The sequence below is a fragment of the Balaenoptera physalus genome (assembly GCF_965194825.1).
Source record: "Balaenoptera physalus genome assembly, chromosome: 20".
In the NCBI taxonomy this organism is placed as follows: Eukaryota; Metazoa; Chordata; class Mammalia; order Artiodactyla; family Balaenopteridae; genus Balaenoptera; species Balaenoptera physalus.
This window is the reverse complement of record NC_138901.1, coordinates 58,139,861-58,160,042: the sequence shown is the minus strand read 5'-3', so window position 1 is coordinate 58,160,042 and position 20,182 is coordinate 58,139,861. Positions and strand designations below refer to the sequence as shown.

At 49.3% G+C, this 20,182-nt stretch overlaps 1 protein-coding gene across 4 annotated transcripts in view; it reads left to right on the top strand.

Moving 5' to 3' along the window:
- GAS7 (growth arrest specific 7) overlaps positions 1 to 20,182 on the top strand; it is a 204,925-nt gene that overhangs the window by 108,528 nt on the left and 76,215 nt on the right. For all 4 annotated transcript variants that reach the window (XM_082441416.1, XM_082441414.1, XM_082441415.1 and 1 more), the window contains exon 2: positions 12,428 to 12,548. In XM_082441416.1, coding sequence (XP_082297542.1) covers positions 12,428 to 12,548 — 121 coding nt within the window. The remainder of the gene's footprint in view (positions 1 to 12,427; positions 12,549 to 20,182) is intronic.

The window sequence follows — 20,182 nt, the reverse complement described above, 5'->3', positions numbered from 1 at the left end:
GTTTCTTTTGGTGCCTGCAGGCCTGCAAGTAGCATCCGTAAAGCTGGATCAGCTGGACCTCGGCCAGAGACCGGCCATCAGAGACACCCATCTTTGTGCCCTAATGAGCTCTAGTCTGCCTCCCTTTAAAACGGTACCCACTCCCCACGAGGAAGCCCGCTTTTACTCCCGGAGCAGCTGTGGGCAACAGCTGTGTCACCTGTCTTTGAAGTTCCTTTCTGGCGGGCAGGCTGCTTTCCATGAGGTACCCAAGCCTCTGACTTCCCCGGGCTAGCAACTTTCAACTCCCTGCCTCACTTCTGAGCCTCTTAAATCCATTTCGAACAGAACAGAATGCTTGGGAAATTTGGTTATGGGGTTTTCTTCAGAGTCATAACAACTTATGAAAGTGCCAGAAATGGCATAGGCATTTTGGGGTTTTGCACCTTAATACTAAAGAAAGGCCGTGTTTCTTTTTCCCCCTCCCAATACCAAGTGTTGGCAAAACTCTCTTATTCCCAGCCTTTTTCCTCTGCAAAGGGAATTTGGACCCGGAATCATCTAGAGGGGTCTTTACCCTACCAGGAGCTCCCTAGGGAGAGTGTTTCTGGTGAGTGAGCCTCAAAATGTCCTGCAAAAAACATCTTCTAGGGCAGGATAATTGATATCATTATAGAGGTAAACTAGTCTAGAAAATCTAGGATGCGTTTTTTTGTTTGTTTTTCTTTTTTTTCCTCTCCTAGGATGTATCTTGAGATCCTTTACAACTATGGAAATTGTGAAACTTTACCCCAACTCCTTCCTCTCACAAATAGGGACGTTTCAGCCCTAAAGAGGCCAGAGCAGTGCCCTGTAGCAAAAGGGAGGAGAATTCAGTGTTCAGTCTCTAATAGTGGTTTGAGGTCTAATGCCCACAATTTATAATAGTATCCTGGTTTGGGCATAAACTTAATGATCTACAATTTTTGTTAATCACTTCCCTGGTGTCTTTCCCACCAATCCTGAGTCTGGAGTGAATGAAACTGAAAGAGTTTCAGACTGCTTCCTCTTTGGACCCCAAAAGAGTTTGGGGGAATCATGCAGGAAAAAAAAAGGGTAATGTTTCATGACCGTTTATGTTCCTCGTCAGGAGGTCTCTGCCACCTCTTTATGTAGCAGCTGCTTTTGCAAGTTTGCGCTGGTCATTTAAATGCCTTGAAATTTCCCTTGCGGAAGTTTTGGGTTCTGTTATGAAAGATGTGCCTCAGGTTGTGGAACCCCAGTGGTCTTTTTTATATAAATTTATTTAGTTAGTTAGTTTTGGCTGCGTTGGGTCTTTGTTGTTGTGCGCGGGCTTTCTCTAGTAGCGGCGAGCAGGGGCTACTCTTCGTTGCGGTGCACGGGCATCTCCTTGCAGTGGCTTCTCTTGTTGCGGAGCACAGGCTCTAGGCGCATGGACTTCAGTAGTTGTGGCTCGTGGGCTCTAGAGCGCAGGCTCAGTAGTTGTGGCGCACGGGCTTAGTTGCTCTGCGGCATGTGGGATCTTCCCAGACCAGGGCTCGAACCCGTGTCCCCTGCATTGGCAGGCGGATTCTTAACCACAGCGCCACCAGGGAAGTCCGAACCCCAGTGTTTGAGGGCTGGCAGCCCTTGGTTTTACAGACGAGGAGACAGACATCCAGAGAGGCAAAGAGGACTACGTAAATCACAGCTCGTTGCCTGGGAACACAGTCTCTTTAAGCCTAGACCCCTGTGCTTTCTGCCGAAGCTCCCTACGCGGAGGTAGGATGTCAGAACAGCCCCTGCTATTTTTATCTGCTAGGGGAGGGGTAGGAGGAAGGGAGCCAACATTCTCAACAGCCCATCAGGAAGCTGAGTCTGAATAAAAATGTCTTTGTTAATCACAAGTGAGCAGAATTACTTGGGTTTTTCCTGCTCAGAAGCCAGAAGTTGGAACGGGCTGCCGGGAGCTCACTGCCTTTTCCTTTATAGCTCCGAAACATCAGGATCAGACACACCTGAGAAACAGGACAAAAGTTAGGGGCTTTCTCTGGGGTTCCCCAAGCCCCTCCAGACTCCAAGGTGGGGAAGCAGCTGTGGCTTCCCATCTTACTCCCGGAGCTGTTCTCTGTATTTCAGGAACATCCACGGGAACCCCTTTCCCCCTGTGGCCTCTGGGTACCTGCTCCAAACCTCGTAAACAGCAAGAGTGACTGTGATATTCAGTGGCATGTTTATGCTGTTCGGTCAATGTGGAGATTCTCCCAGGAGATGCTGAAGAGAGGGCATCTCTCGGATCCCTGTCATGCTGGATGGTGTCGCCAGGAAAAGTACCAGCCATCCAGAGTTCCTCGTTCCTTGCATTGTCTCCTCTTAAACCCTGTGAATTGGCCCTTCTGTCTTATATCTGTACGACAGGTGAAACAATAATAAAAATCTCTTTCCTCCAGGGTTGGTGGAGTGGGGCCCATGCAGGAATGTGTGCCGGGCCCACGTAGAAGCCACTTTCTACCCTCTACTGCTTGACCCCCAGACACTTCAAGGCCATGAAGTGGCCTCTGAACCAGGAGGGTTCATTCATCCAACGCTTTCTTGTAATTCGCAGTATCACTTGCAAAGCTTTTCGTCCATCCTTGCCCCGCTGGAGACCCCGTGGTTTCCAGTTGAGCAAGTTTTCCTGCGAGGGTTGACTTCCTGTATCCCTGCATGGGCTACATTGTAATTGTGTTAATCAAAATTCCTGGTTCACCAGATCACTCCCTTCCTTTTCAGGGTCAGAAAATACAGAGTTTATTGTTCTGTGTCCTCTGCCTATTCAGTCCTAAGAAACATGCCCAGTGAGTTGATTGGCCCCCAGGGAGGCCCTGGGGGGCTTGCTGATGGGTATTCAGAGTGGCCAGGACTCTCGCTGAGTTTTCAGGAGCCAGACACGCCTGCAGCGCTCAAAGCGGTTCAGCCTCCAGGCCCAGGGCTGACAGCTTTGTGGGTGCCGGGAGAAAACCCCCACGGCGCTGATGTCGACCGCTCGGAGCGGGTACCAGTGGCAGCCAGGGTGTGAGGCTTCCTCCAGCAGCGTCATGGATGGAGGACAGTGCTGGAGCCAGTGGGGGGATTGCGAAAGGTCACTGATGCAGGCAAGGAAAAGCAAGGCAGACGCTCATGGGGAACGGGGCTGGCGAGTCCGGGTGCGTCACCCTCTGGCCACCGGTAGATATCATCCTGGGAGCTTCTCGGGGATGGGGTGGGTACAGGTCTGGCATGATCAAGCGGGGGAGTCAAGCCAGAGGGATGTGGATCTTTGCTGTGAAAGGTACCCCATCCATCCATCCATCCATCCATCCATCCATCCATCCATCCATCCATCTACTCTGAGCAATGAGGCCTGAGGACACTTGGGTATCAGGTTTAGAAGAGTCCTGGGAGCTTCTGCATTTAAGTGCTTAGAGCCTGGTTTGGAAATTTCCTTAAAAATGGACTCAAAGACACAACATTGTAAATCAACTATACTTCGGTAAAAAATAAATTAAAAAAAAAAAGAGTAAATGTGGTACAATAAAATAAAATAAAATGGACTCAAAGACCCAACCAGGTGATTTCTAGTAAGAGGGGTATGAGTATACTCATGGAGAGTTCTGGCAGAACCTCTGACGAGTCGGTCACATTTACTGAGAAATTCTGCACGTAGAGAAGTGAAAGGGAGAAAGACATCCTGTGGCTCTACGGCTCCTGATGGGTAAAAGCTAGAGGTGAGCCTTATGGTTTGGACCCCCTTTCACAGGGGGTCCAACCAGAGTGGATCAAGGGAAGCAGAAAAGCTCAGACTCAGGCTGGGCGATAGTGACAGTCTCCTCTGAGTGCTGAGCCCAGCTTTGGCTTTGAGGGCTTCCAAAGGCAAACAGGAGGAACAAATGAGATCTTCTAGAAGCCCTGGGTTCCTGAGCGTTCCCTCATCCAGCAAAGGGCTTTGGGCCCAGCCTGTCTGCCTTCATGGATTTCAGGGCTCAGGGCTCCCTGTGGAAGAAAGTTTGTGGTCTGCAAGGACCCTTCCCTTCTGCCGTGGTCCCTCTGGCTGGAAACCCGTCCTTCTCTAGGAAATAGAGGAGGACAAATGCCAGATGCCAGAGGATGGTAGCGAGCTGCGTAGGTACCTGAAAGTCTTGGCAGGAAGGGGGAGAGGAAGAAGGGGACTTTATCAGGATGGGAAGGGAGAGTGGGATTCTGCTTCCTTTCTCTCGGCGTCCACACTTTTCTTCTCCTACCTCCTGATCTTTTCTAGTATTTTCTGGAATGTGTGATCCGGGTTTTTATTTCTTTTTTTACACTATGTATTGAGAATAGTGACCCTTACACATGTTCTGTAACTAGGTTTACGATGATTATTTACACATTTTTTTAAAAGCTGCTTTCAGTGTTCAGCCCTGGTCCTTTTTACCTCGAGGCCTTCATTCTTCACCTGTAATTGTTTTAATCTTTCAGGCAGTTGGAGTATGTCTTTTAAGCACTTGATTGGTAAATATCCTGAACCCTTGTCTGTAGAGCAATGTATTTCGATCGATTTCACTCATGAAAGACAGCGTGGCCACATAGAATGGGCTCAGCATTTTCTACATAGGGGTCCAGGGGTGTCTTTGGAAATGTGGTCACAGAGGAGCTGAGAGCAGCTTTATTTATGCTCCTTTATCGGAGACACCCTCCTCCCACTTAAAGCATTGAAGGACTTTATCCTTTCTTTGCTGTGTAAATGTATTGTTAGAGGGTGTCAGCTTGTTTGTTGGGCTTTTAAAACCCATTTTGCCTGGAGCAGTGCGGACCTTCCTGTGTGTCTCTTGGAGCTGAGGGAAGTTTTCTTCCCCCGCCCCGCCAATCAACCTTTGTTTATAGTTTCTTTTCTGCTACGGCTTTTGTTCTAGTTTCTTCTTCAGGAACACCTAGCATCTTGGCCTGCTCTTCTGTCGATTCCGTTTTCATGTTTTCCCATTTCCTTTGCATTCTGGGAAAAAAAATTCTTCAGTTTGTTTTGTACAGAACTGACTTTTTTTTTCTTTTTACAATACTGATTTTATGTTCTATTGCAACCAATGTGGATATTCCTTTTATCACTACCTTTTACATTTCCCTACAGTTTTGAGCACATCCTGTCCTTCTTTTTTATACCATTTTTTAAAACCAACTTGCCTTTTTTTCCGTTAGTTTGCTCTCTCCTTGTGACTTCGGCGTTTGTATAATAGAGGCTGTATCTTCCTGCCCTCTTTTGAGGTTGCTAAATGGCTTCCTGGAATTTTTCTTCTGGAGACCAGATGAGCTCGTGAGTAGAAGTTTGTGCTGCTCCTGAAGCTTCTGGATGCTGTTTCTCAATTTAATTTCTGCCCTTAAAGAAACACTGTATTATCTTGTGTCCCCCACCTCCCTGTACTCAGAGTTGAACAGTCCGTTCAGTCAGTCCATGAAGAGCTGGGATTTGTTCACAGGTGGGGCACATGCATTGCTTGGACAGCCATTCTCTGTTTACTTGTTTGGGGGAAATAGCCTGTCAAATCTATTTGAAGCCCAGTTTCTATTACAATTCCCAGTTTCCATCCAGGCATCCATCCATCCAATATTCTGGGTACTGAGCTGAGACTAAAGCTAAGAACAAGACGGACATGGCCTTGCCTTCCTGAATCTTACACTCTGTTTCTCTGTTGTGCGGCCCCTCCTCCTCCTCCTCCTCTTCCTCTGCCCCCTGGCCGGATCTCCAAATCTCTCACCCCTAGAAGAACATGAAGATGCTGTCAATGTCCATCCTCTTCCCACCAGCCTATGAAACTACTTGGGAGGACTACACTTCCCAGAATGCACTGTGCTGTTGTCACAGGCCCCCTCCTTCCTCCCCAGCTATTTTCTCTGAGTCGCTCTCCTTGGATAGAAAGGCTGCCAGAGCCAGAGAGAACAATACTTTCACCTGTGAGACAGAGGAGATGCGCCCAGTATTCTTGGGGACACAGACCCTGTGGCTGGCGGCATCGGTGTGGGAAGTGGGGCCCTGCTTCATGCCTTGTCTCTTACCCTGTAGCCAGAGATGATCTTTCCTTGGGTAGCTCTTCCCAGCTCTGTCTGGGAATCTCTCCACCCTAAACAGGTGTCAGCAGAAAGGCGTGGGGTGGACGTGACTCTCCAGTCTCCAGCCCCGCTGGGTCTTGGGCTTCTTTTTTTTGGTTTTTTGTTTGTTTGTTTTAAGTTTATTTATTTATTTTTGGCTGTGTTGAGTCTTCATTGCTGAGCGCGGGCTTATCTCTAGTTGAGGCGAGCTGGGGCTACTCTTTGTTGCGGTGCACGGGCTTCTCATTGTGGTGGCTTCTCTTGTTGTGGAGCACGGGCTCTAGGCGTGTGGGCTTCAGTAGTTGTGGCAGGTGGTCTCAGTAGTTGTGGCACGCGGGCTTCAGTAGTTGTGGCTTGTGGGCTCTAGAGCGCAGGCTCAGTAGTTGTGGCGCACGGGGCTTAGTTGCTCCGCGGCATGTGGGATCTTCCCGGACCAGGGCTCGAACCCGTGTCCTCTGCATTGGCAGGCGGATTCTTAACCACTGCATCACCAGGGAAGCCCGGGGTCTTGGGCTTCTTGGTGGCTCCCTTGCAACCCTGTCCCTAATTGGTTGACCCATATTGAGTGACAGTGGAAGCCTCCGGGTCGGGGACTGCTCAGGGCGCACCTGTAACAAACTGGTTCCCCGGGGGCTGATGGCTCCCAGGCACACCTGGCCATGTCCTGGCTGCTCCTGGGTGTCCCAGCTGGCTGTGTCGTTGGGAAGGGAGAACTTGCTGGCGAGTTCTTTATGGAGATGCCTTCAGGCGCTGCCAGTCACGGTACCGGGCTCATTAGCAGTCATTGCCATGGCAACGGGTCTGCCAGAAAGTGGCTCCTTAAGCTGACAACTTCAGCGCTGTTATATATAGATCTGGGTGTGGGGGAGGGGGGCTGTGAGGGCCGTGGAAATGCCTTTCTTTAGCGCTCCTATTGCTTCTGGGTTTGGGGTGTGAGAAGACGCGGAATGGGGGGACCTTAAAACCGTCCGATCCGGCTGCAAAATCAAGTGTCTGACGGCCCCCCATTACCACCGGCGAGGACCGTTTGCTCACACCTGTGGAAGGTAAGAACCAGGTGCTTCCGGAAGTCTCCTAAGAGGCAAGGAGTCCTGGGTTGAACTTGAAGAAACTGGGGGGGTCTGAGGGTGGGGTTCGTACTGCCTGGAGGCTGCAGAGGCAAGATCAGATCTCTTAGAATAGTCTATCTGAAGGGTCTGGGCCAGGGGACAGGAGTCTTTTCTTTATAAGTAGCCAGGCAGCCAAACACTGTCTTTTTATAAATTATTAATTTTCTGTTCCCAGTTTTGATCTCAGAAGTGATGTTTTCTCTCCATCACTCCTTCAAAAGAAAGCTGCAAACCATCTCTTCTGAGTTCATTGAGCATGAGATTTAAGGGTACATGTTAAAAAGCAGCTTTCTAGGCTCAAGGTTGATTTGGAGTCAGAGCCCCGGCATCTGCACTTTAACCCACATCCCTGGTGATGGACGGGGTGTCCCAGGGACCACACTTTGAGAAACACCAATGTAGGGGGATTTGTTTTTAATCGCTAGGTGACTTCCCTTTGTCTGCTCTTTTTTTCCTCCTCCGAGGAGGGGATCAGTAGCCATCATTAAGAGGAAAATTTCTCTGGTTGTGTTGTTCTAAGTAAGGAGACAAGGAAGTCAGCCCACAGGCGGGGAACGTGACTGCTTGGACGTGGGCGGTGATATTTCTGCACGTCTCCTGGGAAGGCATATGCTCGTTTGGAGACCGTGAGACAGGCAGGAGAATCAGGCCTGAGTTGCCATCCTCCTTGCGCGGGAGCTGGGATGTCAGGTGGTCCAGGTGAAGATACAGAGCTGATCACAGACAGCTGGGGAGAGATGGGCTGAGGGTAACTAGGATTTGGGTAACTGGATCGAAACAAAGCTAATATTTTAAAGTTTGGTTTCACCAGTTAATTAGCTGTGCAGTGTTGGCTGAGATATTAAACTCCCTGAGTCTCAGATTCCTCCCTTTAAAATGGGAAAAAGTGGCATCTCTGTGGCAGGCTTGTGGCAATGATCAGAGATGAGTGTGTGAAGCACCTGGCCCAGTCCTTGGTGCACTGTAAACATTTGGTGAAAGTCATTATCAATGAGCGCAAATGGGATCTGAGCTCAGATGTTTCCTGAGGACCTTCTAGACTAGGGTTCTGAAGTGGTCTAGAAACTCTCAATGTTCCACAGGAAATAAGGGGAGTGAGTAGGTGCACACATGCCTCGATTTTGGGGGGCAGAAGAGCCATAGTTTTCTTTAGATTCTCAGAGGATGGGCTGTCATATACAGTTGAGCAGGTTGTTTACTCAACAAGGGGGCCCAGACTGGGGGGGGAGTCAGGGGCAGCTGAAACCCAGCCTTGCACTCAGGGGTCTGGCCCATCTGGAGAAGAGGCAGCGTTTTCTGATTCCCACAAAGCAGTCCTGTGCATGAGGTTAAGAATCTCTTAGTTGGAAGAAACTGGCTTCATCTCCCCCGATTGACACTCCTTCGGATCGTGTTCGTTGTAGGTGGGGCCCCCAGCCTCACCTCTCACCCCTGCTTCTAGTTCCTATTCCCATGGGAAAGAGCTGCTGAAATGGAAGGGGAGAAGCCACAGGACTAGGGAAGGCAAGGGAAGGATTTAAGTTGGAAGGAAACTAATTAGAAGAACAGGTTTGGCAGAGGCCTCAATTACTGGGTAGTTACTCACGCTGAATCCTCTTGATGGCTGTGGGGCAGCTCTCCCAGGAGGCCTGCCCCTCCACGACCACGAGGAATGAGGTCATGGTGGTGGTTTGGGCCTCTTAGATGAGGGCCTGCGGGTGGGAAGGCCAACTGTGTGTGTGTGTTAAAATACACCTAACATAAAATGTACGGTCAGTGACGTTTGTACCTCCACAGTTTTGTGCAACCATCACCACTGTCTAGTTCCAGAACATTCTCATCACCCCAAAAAGGAATGCCTGCCCCCATTTCCCCCTCCTTCCAGCCCCTGGCAACCACGAATCTGCTTTCCGTCTCTACGGATTTTTCTGTTCTGGATATTTCGCATCAGTGAGATTGAACAACATGTGGGGTTTTGTGTCCAGCTTATTTCACGTAGCATGATTTCAAGGTTCATCCGTGTTGTAGTGTGTATCAGTACTTCATTCCCTTGGATGGCTGAATATTCCTTTTTATGGACACACCACATTTTGTTGGTCCGTTCATCAGTTGACAGACACTTGGGTTGTTTCTACCTGTCGGTAATTGTAGATAATGCTGCTGTGAACATGTGCGTACAATTCTGTGTTTGAGTGTTGTTTTCAGTTGTCTTGGGGATGTACCCAGCTGTCTGCACGTCTTTTTTTTTTTTTTAATATTTATTTATTTATTTGGCTGCTCTGGGTCTTAGATGCGGCTCGTGCGATCTTCATTGCCTCATGTGGGCTCTTAGTTGTGTCATGCATGTGGGATCTAGTTCCCTGACCAGGGATTGAACCTGGGCCCCCTGCATTGGGAGCGCAGAGTCTTAACCACTGGACCACCAGGGAAGTCCCTGTCCACATGTCTTTGACTCCTGACTTACTACAGGCCAGCCAACAGGAGGAACTTCTTTCTGGAAGAGGGGAGAAAACAAGGGCACTGTGCCTGCCTGGGGGGCAGGGCGGAGGCAGAACACAGTCAGATGGTGAGGAGGGCGGGGCCCCGTGGCCATGCTGGAGGGGATATGGAGAGCTCTTTGCCGCGTTGGCCAAATTAGGAAATTGGCTGAGTTGGCCCGGGTGCCTCCCTCCCCTCTTTCAGCACCTCTTGGCCCTTCTGGGCTCAGTGTCAGGGATGCCTCCCCCAGGTACCTTCCAAAGGGTCCTGCATTTCCTGGACGGGGGAGACCTCAGAGCCCTCATGGCCCCTACCTGGTCATCAATGTCCTCAGATGGAAACCCGGGCTTCTTCTGACCCTACAGAGTTAGGCAGATTAACCAGTCATTCTAAAGAGAAAAGCACCGTGCAGCTGTGGAGACAGGACAGATGTCACTGATGCTATTTCACAAGGGGGACCCAGAGGGACGGAAGGTTCGGTCCACTGTCTCCACCAGCCCAGCTAAGGAGGGGTCTTTTCACCAGAGCATGTGAGTCAGTATCTTGACCCAGTGGCCTCCCCTACAGGTCTGTGTTTGCCTTCTAAGTCAAGGAGTCCTGGAAACAGAAACCTCAGAGAAGGGACTGTTAATGGTGACGGTTCAGCCACAGTGATGGGGAGGGTGGGGCGGAGGCCAGGTGTGTGCCCCTGCACTTCACATTATAGGAGGCAGAGGCTGTGTGAAGCCCGGTCTTGCTCAGCGTTGAACGGCCCCCCGTTCCGCTGGGAACGCCCATTGGGCACAACTGGTGACAGGCACTGTCCTAGGTGGCCAGTTTGTTATTAATCTCCATGGCATCTTCCACAGCTGGGCTGATGTTTCACAGATGTGGCCGTAGACACAGCTGGTTGAGTCATTTCCCCAGGTCACGTGGCAGCTAAGGGGCCGTGTCAGGATCGAGTGAGCCTGAGGCCAGAGGGCTGGTTTTCACTGTGTTGCTGGGTCCCTCTCTCCTCTGCAACCTCTTTCTGGCCACGTCCATCTCTGAGCCTTGTTTAATACCTCTTAACAATTTCTCATTTCTTACTAGGTTATTTAGACAGGCTGTAATCTGGCCTTCCCTTCTTGGATGCTCTAAGTTACCTGAACTCAAGCAGAAGCAACCTGGTTCTGTTGATAGAATGTTCCTCTCTTCAGCCAACCTCCTGAGCTCCCTACTCGTATTTTACTCCCAACTCCACTCAGCCAGAATGTCTGTCTCCTGCCCGTGGGATATGTTATCCACACAGACACTGTACTCATCACAGGGCTTGCACGTGTTGCGACCACCTTCCAATCTGGAAGAGGCCGGAGCAGTGTCTGGACGCCTAGGGAAACGTGCACAGGGGTGTGCTTGGGCTCAGCGGACATGCTCTGCTGGTGAGGCGGCCTCCCGACTGCTCTCTGGCCCCTGGTAGTTCTTTTAGAAGCCAGCGCACGGAGTCAGAGAGGAGCCGTAAGCTAACAGGTGTGGGAGACAGAAGCGATCGGGGCGTGGGGGAAAGCTTTTAGTTAAATTGTGAAAATTCATAATGACACGTACACCGCCGTTACTCAGAGGGCCACGGGGTGGCTGTGTTTACTCGGAAGTCCCGGGAGCAGCTAGGATTGATCCCATCCCGCTGAGGGTGCGCAGGGCACCCCAGGAAGCAGAAGCACGTGGCTTTGCAGCTTCAGGAAAGCTGAGCGCAGTCTGGGAGCTGCGTGTCTCTGCTGCTCACTTTGGATCTCTTATCTTCCTAAGCGGTGGTCATCAGCGATGAGCACCTGCCTCCGTGGGCGTGGCTGCGGGATGCTGAGGGCACTTAGAAGCTGACGCGTTTTAATATTTCTGAACAGGGTCCAGCTTTGCTGAGAAATTCACAGCACCTCTCCTCGTGTGGCTGGAATTCTGATTTTAGTCAATTTACTTTCTTCACAAGGAACCGCAGTTGTATGACGGGCTAACTTGGACCTTCTTTCCTTATTTTTCAATGTTCTTTAGCTAACAGCTTTTGCTTTTGTGTTTACTGAAGAAAATTTAGATGCGAGAGAGAAGCAAAAAGAAAAGAATAAAAATTCCCCAGAATCCCACCACCACAGATCGCCTCTGTTTTAGCCTTTGTGTCTGCGTCTTGTTTTTCTGTTCTATGCTTTTCCTCTGATTTTTTTTTTTCCAAGTACTACCGTGCATAGTTTAAAGAATTAAACCGTCCATCAGCACATACGATGGAAAGGAAGTCTGTTTCGACTCAGATTCCCAGCTCTCTTTGCCAGAGTGATTTGGACACTTGACTAGAAAAACCCCACCTAGATCGTCATTGATTCCTGGCTTTATTATGGAAAGTTTAACATCTCGCTCTGCTGAGACTTGCATTAATTACTCCTGGCCGGTTCCCACAGCAGGCCCTGGGCCTTGTCTGCTGCTGTATTTGGTGGTCCTGGGGATTTTCAGATTCCACAGTGGGAGCTGGGAAGTGACCCGCCTCCTCCAGGCAGGTGCAGCACCCCTGTGAGTGGTTTTCTGGGGGCCCAGGAGGAGAAAACCCAGCTCTTGTGTTAACCGTCGGGCATCTCCCCCGTCCTCTGGGGGGTGCTGTCCCTTCTGCGGTGGTTCTGAAAATCAAGGGCTCCTCACACCTCATGCTCAGGCAACCCCCGACATCACACCTGCAGCCCGTAACCTCCCCCAGGGAGGCCCGTGGGCCACACGCCCCCGCCAGTGTCGAGCCATTCCAGGGAGACTTCATCTGCCTCTGACTTCCTGGTTGAAAGACAGTTGCAAAAATGCCACATGTGTGTGACCTTCTCTGTCTTCCTCCACAGAAGCCTGGAATGGTGCCCCCTCCACCGGGAGAGGAAAGCCAGACCGTTGTCCTTCCACCAGGCTGGCAGAGCTACTTATCCCCTCAGGGCCGGCGCTACTATGTCAACACGGCCACCAATGGTGAGTCCCGCCCTGGGCAGCGTCCTGCGCCAGCCCCGGGGTCCTGTCCGTCTGGAGGGGTGGTTCTCTCCTCCCTCCTTCACCTCCTGGGCTTCAGACTTTTCCTCCTGAAATCTACCTCAGAGTCTGCAGGGGAATCTTGCCTTCTTCACAGGGCTGGGTGGCAGGGGGCTGAGCCTGGGTGGGGAAAGCTGCCCTTCAAAGTTGGGGTCATCCTTGGAACCTCACAACCACCCGACATCTTTGTGGAACCCAGCCTCATGGTCTGGGGCTGTGTTTTCCAAACTGAGATCGCCAAAGGGTCTGCGGTCCACAGCTGGTTTAAATCAAATCAAACAGGTTACGCTACTGCACGATTGCTTGGAACTTGGAACGCGCTGATTGATACCCGAACAAGGGTTATGAGAGTGGGGTTTCCCTAATTTCATCACAACATCGCTCTCTTCCCTGAAGTATCTCACTGGCTGGAGTTTCTTAGGATGTTTTCTGGGAAATTCTGGGGCTAGTTATGGATTATTTATTCTAACCGGTAATTAGAGGTTCCCTGCGCATTTCTGAGTTGGGTCAGGACCACGTCTCTTTGCCTCCGATCATTGTAGGCACACTGAGCCCTCACAACAACTCCAGGATCCTAGCACGTAGGCTGTAGAATGACCTGCAGGAAGGCTGGAGAAGGGTCGTAGAAGGAGGAGTGGCGGAATCTATAACAAGGTGGACAGAGCAGTGTACAGGCTGTGGTCTTGGGCTGGGCAGAGCAAAGCCAGCCAGCAGCTCTGTCTCTTGACCCCAGGGAAATTGCCACCAGAGAACGGAGAGGATTGAAACACAGAAAGTTAGATTTGGTGGGAATCACAGATGTGTGTGCCAAGGCAGAACATGGATTCGGGTAGGATTTCGGCACCTCACTTCCCTCATCTGTGCCTACCTGACTTACGGTTACCTCTTCCCACCCGACAGGACCATTGATATGGTTTATGTTTATGAACCTGCACTTGGCGGGGGCGGGGTGGGGAACTGGTGACAGGAGAGCCAGCTGCTGTTTAGAGGAAGCAACAGAGAAGGCAGCTGACAGCTGCCACTTGGGGCGTCTGGTTTGTTTATATTCCGTGGCAACCTGGCCTTCCGCTCAAGGGGGGGTGTTCTAGCTGAAGAGGTAACCAGGGGTTTCTAGGAAAAGGGAAGTGGAACTATTTCTGACCATTCTAATCAGAAGCTTACTCACAAGAAGCACGTGAGCAGCTTTGTACTGTTATCAGACTTCGAAGTTTCGGAGGTGACTGTGTGTATGGGCAGTGCCCCATCTGTAAAATGCGGAAATCGGACCAAATAATCCTGAGATCATCAAGAATTCGGCTCCATTCTTGTCCTGAATTAGCCACTCTGTTGCAAAGGGGCAGAAGGGTAAAAGTAGCTTTCTAAAATCTAACTGATTTTTTAAAAATAGCCATGTAACAAACAGTCCGTTGCTAGTATATGCTCTCATTCATTTAACTAGCCCTCTCTTTAGTAAGGGGATAGTTAAATCCCATTTTATGTTACCAGGCAGGGTGAATTTCCAATAACTTGCATGTCAAGGAATAGGCTTCTTTTTTCAACCATTTAAAAATGTAAAAGTCGATCTTAGTTAAGGAGTTCCCAAGCTGTATGATGACATACAGGTGTTGGCCCATGGGCCATATTGGTTGCTGTATTCCTGGCTCCTTGGTCTTGCATTCTAGACACATGCCAGCTTTTTTTTTTTTTTTAATCAGTAATCAAACAATTACATTTATTGTATACATATTATATGTCAAAATGCACTAAATTAGGGCTTCCCTGGTGGCGCAGTGGTTGAGAGTCTGCCTGCCGGTGCGGGGGACATGGGTTTGAGCCCTGGTCCAGGAGGATCCCACATGCTGCGGAGCAACTGGGCCCGTGAGCCACAACTACTGAGTCTGCGCGTCTGGAGCCTGTGCTCCGCAACAAGAGAGGCCGCGATGGTGAGAGGCCCGCGCGCCGCGATGAGGAGTGGTCCCCACTTGCCGCAGCTGGAGAAAGCCCTCGCACAGAAACGAAGACCCAACACAGCCAAAAATAAATAAATAAATAAATTTTTTTAAAAATGCACTAAATTACCCATAAATAATTTTACTTAGCCTACTCAACAATCCAGTATAACAGTGCTTCTCAATAGGGACAATTTTGCTCACCAGGGGGCAAGTCTGAAAAGAATTTTGATTGTTCCAACTGGGGAATATACTGGCATCTAGTGAGTAGAGGCCAGGGATACTGATAAATATCCTATAGTGCACTAGACACATGCCAGTTTTATTCATTCATTGTTTAATTCATTCTTCATCTGGTTGATTGAATTGTTCATTCAACAGACATGTATTGGGCCTCACTTATGTTCCAGGCAGAGTGTGGGATGCTGAGGATATAATAATAAAAAAGAAGCAGCCTCAGCCCTCAAAGTGCTTAGCTTCTACTAATGGAGGCAGATTTTATTTTATTTTATTTTTTATTTTTATTTTTGGCTGTACTTTTATTATTTTGGCCATATTTTTAACTTTTGATCCAGCTTGCAGGATCTTAGTTCCCTGACCAGGGATCAAACCCGGGCCCTGGCAGTGAAAGCGCCAAGTCCAAACCACTGGACCACCAGGGAATTCCCAGGAGCAGATTTTAAATGAGTCCATATTTGATTGCAGTCGAGAGCAGGGCTGTGAAGGAGGAGTCCACAGTGTTTTGAGAGCATGTCCCAGAGAGACCCTGGGAGGTCAGGGGAGGCTTCCTGGAGGAGGAGGTTCCCTTCAGCTGAGATGGGAAGCATGACAACAATGTTAGTCATGTTTGACGGGATCATGCAGACCCTGAACATCACGTTAAATATTTTGCTTTATAGTTTTAAGGCACTGGGAAGACCAGATATCTTTCTGATTCTCCTCTGGAATCTTAGCCCCATTTTGTTTGGCTGCTGGGCTGCTTTGTAAATTTTTTAATCTGACTGCCTTTCTGCAGGAAGGTGCTTATCAGAGCAGCCTCTCGCTCTTCTCACACCCACGTTTATCTGACCCCTGACTCCTGGAAGCATGTGTCTCCTCACAGCCGGGCCAGCTGCACCCACCTTTCCGCCCCACCTCTTGGATCTCTGCTGCCCTGGGACTCTGGCCAGAATCGCGCACCACTGCCCAGGAAGCAGACCCCCTTCTCGCAGGCGCCATGGGCCGTTTCTTTCTTCTTCTTGCTGTCTGTCTACCTTTCTTCCAAGCTCTCCTGGTCTCCCTTAATCCCTAATCGCTTCTTTTGCAGAGGGCGCTGGGGTACCGTAGACGTGCTGTCCCCGTTTTTACACCATGTACAAATGTAAGGAGTTTAAAGCCCAATTTACATTTGTATTACCTTGCTCTGGCTAATCTGCTTATTTTCAAATCCGTTTAGGATTTTCTGCATGGGGATTGTTACAGGGCTGCTGTGCTTTGCTGTGGGATACAAAATCAAACCAGAGGCCATCTCCGCCTTCAAAGACTGCAGGTGTGATGGAGTTAGAAACACGGAAACCAATGAGTGTTTCGGGTGTTAACGTGGAAACCTGCAGGCTCAAGGAAGGGGGTCGCCAGCTTTATCTGGGTATCAGACAAGTCTTTGAGGGCGGGGATGCGGGGTCCTTGCCTTGGGCGTTCTCAGCTGCAGTGGCAGCACACACAGAGGGGAGGCAGCAGGGGGAAGGCAGATGTGGCTGGCGTGGGTGAGGAACGGAGAGGGGGGGACTTGGGGGTCTGATCCACTAAAGACCCCCATGGGTCACTGTGAGGAGTTGGGGCTTTGCCCTGTGGGCATGGAAAGCGATGGAAGGGTTCAGAGCGCTGGCTCGACATCCTCAGAATATCGTGGCGAGATTGCTCGTGCAGCAGCGTGATGGGTTATAGGATGGTGAGCTGGAACCTGACAGGCTCGATGAGAAGAGAAGTAATGAGGTCAGCTCCCTGTCTGTAGTTGTGGCCGGAGAGGAGGAGGTACGATCTGTCAGACAGGATGTGGCAGGTCCAGGAAAGAAGAACGCACAGATTCCTTTTCTGCCTTGTGTGCCGGAGCTGTTCAGTGAGAACAGGGGACTTGGGAGGAATGGCTTTGGAAGAAAGAAGATGATTCCACGTTGAGCGTACCGTTCTTTGGGGAACATTCAGGGAGAGATGGGTAGTGTATGTTGGACGGATGGGTCTGTGACTCAGGGGTCGTCATCTGGGCTAAAGATGAGACTCTGGGGAGCTGTGTGGGTGCACGGCGTGGTGGGCAGAGAGCAGGCTGGGTTACACCCCCACTTGTCCCTTGGCCTGGCCCCGTTGTGCGGGGACCGACCTGCGCAAGCCCAGGTAGCGGCCCGGAACTTGGATTTCATCAGCAGAGAACTGAAGTCAGGAGCGTGCAGGAGGTCACCCAGGGCAAGCCTCCAGGAGGACGAAAGCCCTGCAGAACCAACGCTTAAGGGAGGGGCAGAGGGGGCTTGGAAAGAATCGTCAGAGATGTGAGGCTTCCAGGAGCAGGCAATGTCCTGAATGGCAAAGGAGAAAAGATTGTCAAGACAGACTGAAATACAGGTCAGATTTATGGTGGGGGAGGGGATATTTTAAGTCTGTGGGGAAAGCAAACATTATTTACTAAATGGTGTTGGGCCAGATGGCTAACAGGAAATTTTGGTGGGTAAGTTAATGCAATGACACTATTGTTTTCGTAGAAACTCAGCAAGGCCATCAGAGCATGAGACTTTGGGAAGCATCTCCCCCCCACCCATCTCCCCTTATCTCCTCACGGTTTATGGCTCTCTGGGGCATTTTGTCAGGCAGGGTGGTACTGAGCTCAGGCCCCAGGGTTCTGGTATCAGGAAATTGCTTGTGCTGCACTGTCCTGAAAAGTGCTCCTTTCCACCCAAAGTTGACTCTATTGCCAAAAATGAGAGTTGTGTTTAGTTTCTGGATATTGCGCTATTATCAATAGCCAGCCTATTCAGGGACCTAAGCTAGTGTTAAGCGGGACGTCTTATTTGCATAACAGATAATTGCATTTCAAGAAATATAGCACAAAGTTGTTTTGTTCCATTTATAATTGGAAGCCCAGATATGCACATTTAATCACTTAACAGTGATACGGTCAGAGATATTCAGGTCTTCTTTTTGGAGAGATGCTGGCTTTTTAGACATTACTTAAGATATATTTTTACAATTTGGACCTCGAAGGGATATTTCAAGCCAGTAACGAAGGCCAAGATTAGTTTTGCTTAGTGTATGAGTCAGTATTTTACCTCATATATATTAATCTTTGTGTACTTTAAATCCAATAGTTTCATTTATCTGTCTTTCATTTCTAAAGAAAGAGGATCATTTGAGGAGGGTGCCTTAGTCCTGTTTCCCTAGAAAGCAGAGCCTGAGGCAAGGATTAAGTGTTAACACGGTATTTAGGAGGTATAAGCCCAGAATGGTGAGGGTGGGTGAGAGGGGGAAGGGAGGCACAGGAAGATGCCACGTGATGCTGGCCAGCCTTGACAGTGAGCTGACAGTGAGCAGGTTGCCCAGCAAGTGTGTTCACTTCTCCAGAACCAGGTTTGCAGAGAGGAGTCATGCCTTTGAGTAGTCCACGGGAGAGCAGAGGTGTTTTATCTGCTCACCTCCTTCTCATCTCCTGTTTCCCATTGGCCACGCTTCTCTGCTTGGAGAGCCATTTCCCCCCCCCCCCGACTTTGGGGTGTATCATCTGACCCCCAGCAGCCTCTTGGAAAGCCTTATTCCACCCCCACAGAGCGATGCTTCAGCCAAGCCCAAGGCGGATGGTCAGTGGAGCATGGGTGAGGTACCAACCGAAATAGGAGTAGGCAGTCGATGGAAATGTGAGGAAGAGCCCAATGTCTGTCCCAACCTGGAGGCTCCTGTCCCACTGTGTGCTGGGCTGTACATTTCTCTCCACTGTCAGACCTTGATGACTTGATTATTTACAGGGTTTCCGTGGCCAGTGACTTTTACTCAGTCATCCTAGGGGGAACCTTACAAATCATTGAACACAGCAGCTGGCAATCTACAGCCCTTGGGCCAAATTCAGTTTGCAGCCTATTTTTGTAAATAAAGTTTAATTGGAACACAGCCGTGCTCTTTTATTTTCTTTTTTTAAAATGTATATTTATTTTATTTATTTATTTTTGGCTGCGTTGGGTCTTTGTTGCTGTGCGGGTCTCGTTGTGGTGAGTGGGGGCTACTCTTCGTTGAGGTGCGCGGGCTTCTCATTGCGGTGGCTTCTCCTGCTGCGGCGCACGGGCTCTAGGCGTGCGGGCTCCAGAGCGCAGCCTCAGTAGTTGTGGCACAGGGGCTTAGTTGCTCCGTGGCTTGTGGGATCTTCCCGGACCAGGGCTCGAACCCATGTCCCCTGCATTGGCAGGCGGACTCTTAACCACTGCACCACCAGGGAAGCCCCTCTTTTATTTTCTTATTGCCTAAGGCTGCTATTGCCCAAAGATGGCAGAGTTGAGTAGGGTCCATATAGCTCACAAAACCAAAAATATTTACTCTCCGGCCTTTAAAAGAAAAAGTTTGATGATCCCCAGCCTAACAGATAGAGCCCATTCATTTTACACACGAGGAAGGGAGTCCTCCATGGGGTAAAGGGACTCAGTCAAAGTTACCTGCCCATTCAAAGACCAAGCTATGCTTGGATCCCCTGTCTTCTAATCTTTTCCTTTTTGCCTCAATATACAGGAGGATGGACATGGGGGAGGGCAGTGACTTAACTTGGCAATAAGGATAACTGAGTTCATGGATTAGTAGCAAAACCAATCCGAAATAACTTTTATTTTTAAGGGAAACACAGCTATCTCCTGAGAGCATCAACTGAAACCCAGGAGAGCTGGGAAATGTTCTTAAGCTCTTTTGACAAAGAATTCATATGTATAAATGTTTTATTATGTTTGTGAGCCAAACGTGGAGGATTAATCCAGGATTTGAGCTTTTGAATTCATTTACCAAATAATAGGCACTTTTCTTGATTTCTGGTTTTAATTTTTCTTTAAATGAGTAGATTCCCATTTAACTTTATTACAGCAGGAGCTAATGTGAGTTTCTGGATAAGTTTTCCAGTAGAACACTTTTTAAAAGCATTCCTTGAGCTCTTCTTTGTTACAAATAATTGGATACTTTTCTAACTCCCCAGAGAGAGCAGCCCTGATAATTCTCAGTTAATAAAAGTTGCCCTGAGAAACTTCCGCACCCAGAAACATCAGTCTATTTTCATCTGTCCATCTGTGTTGAACAAATGTGAGACTAAAACGATGCTTTTATTTGGCACATTCAGTTGATTGAATTAGGTGTGTGTGTGTGCGCGTGTGCGTGTGTGCGTGTGTTCATGTTTTTTTATTTTTTTAGCTGTATTATTTTTCTTTAATGGACTCTTTCTTAATGGGAAGCTGTGAGACCTTAAATCTTACTATTCACCTGTTTCTGTGGGGTTGTGTTTTTCCCTTCCAGAGAATTAATTTTAATCTGTAATATTAAGGTAACACTTTAGTACACAGCACATCTCTCATTTCTCAGCAGTTTTTAAGCAGTTTTAAATTCTCCTGGAATTTTGGCAGATGCCAAGTGGGTAAGAGAGTCATTCATGCTGCCAGTAAGTTG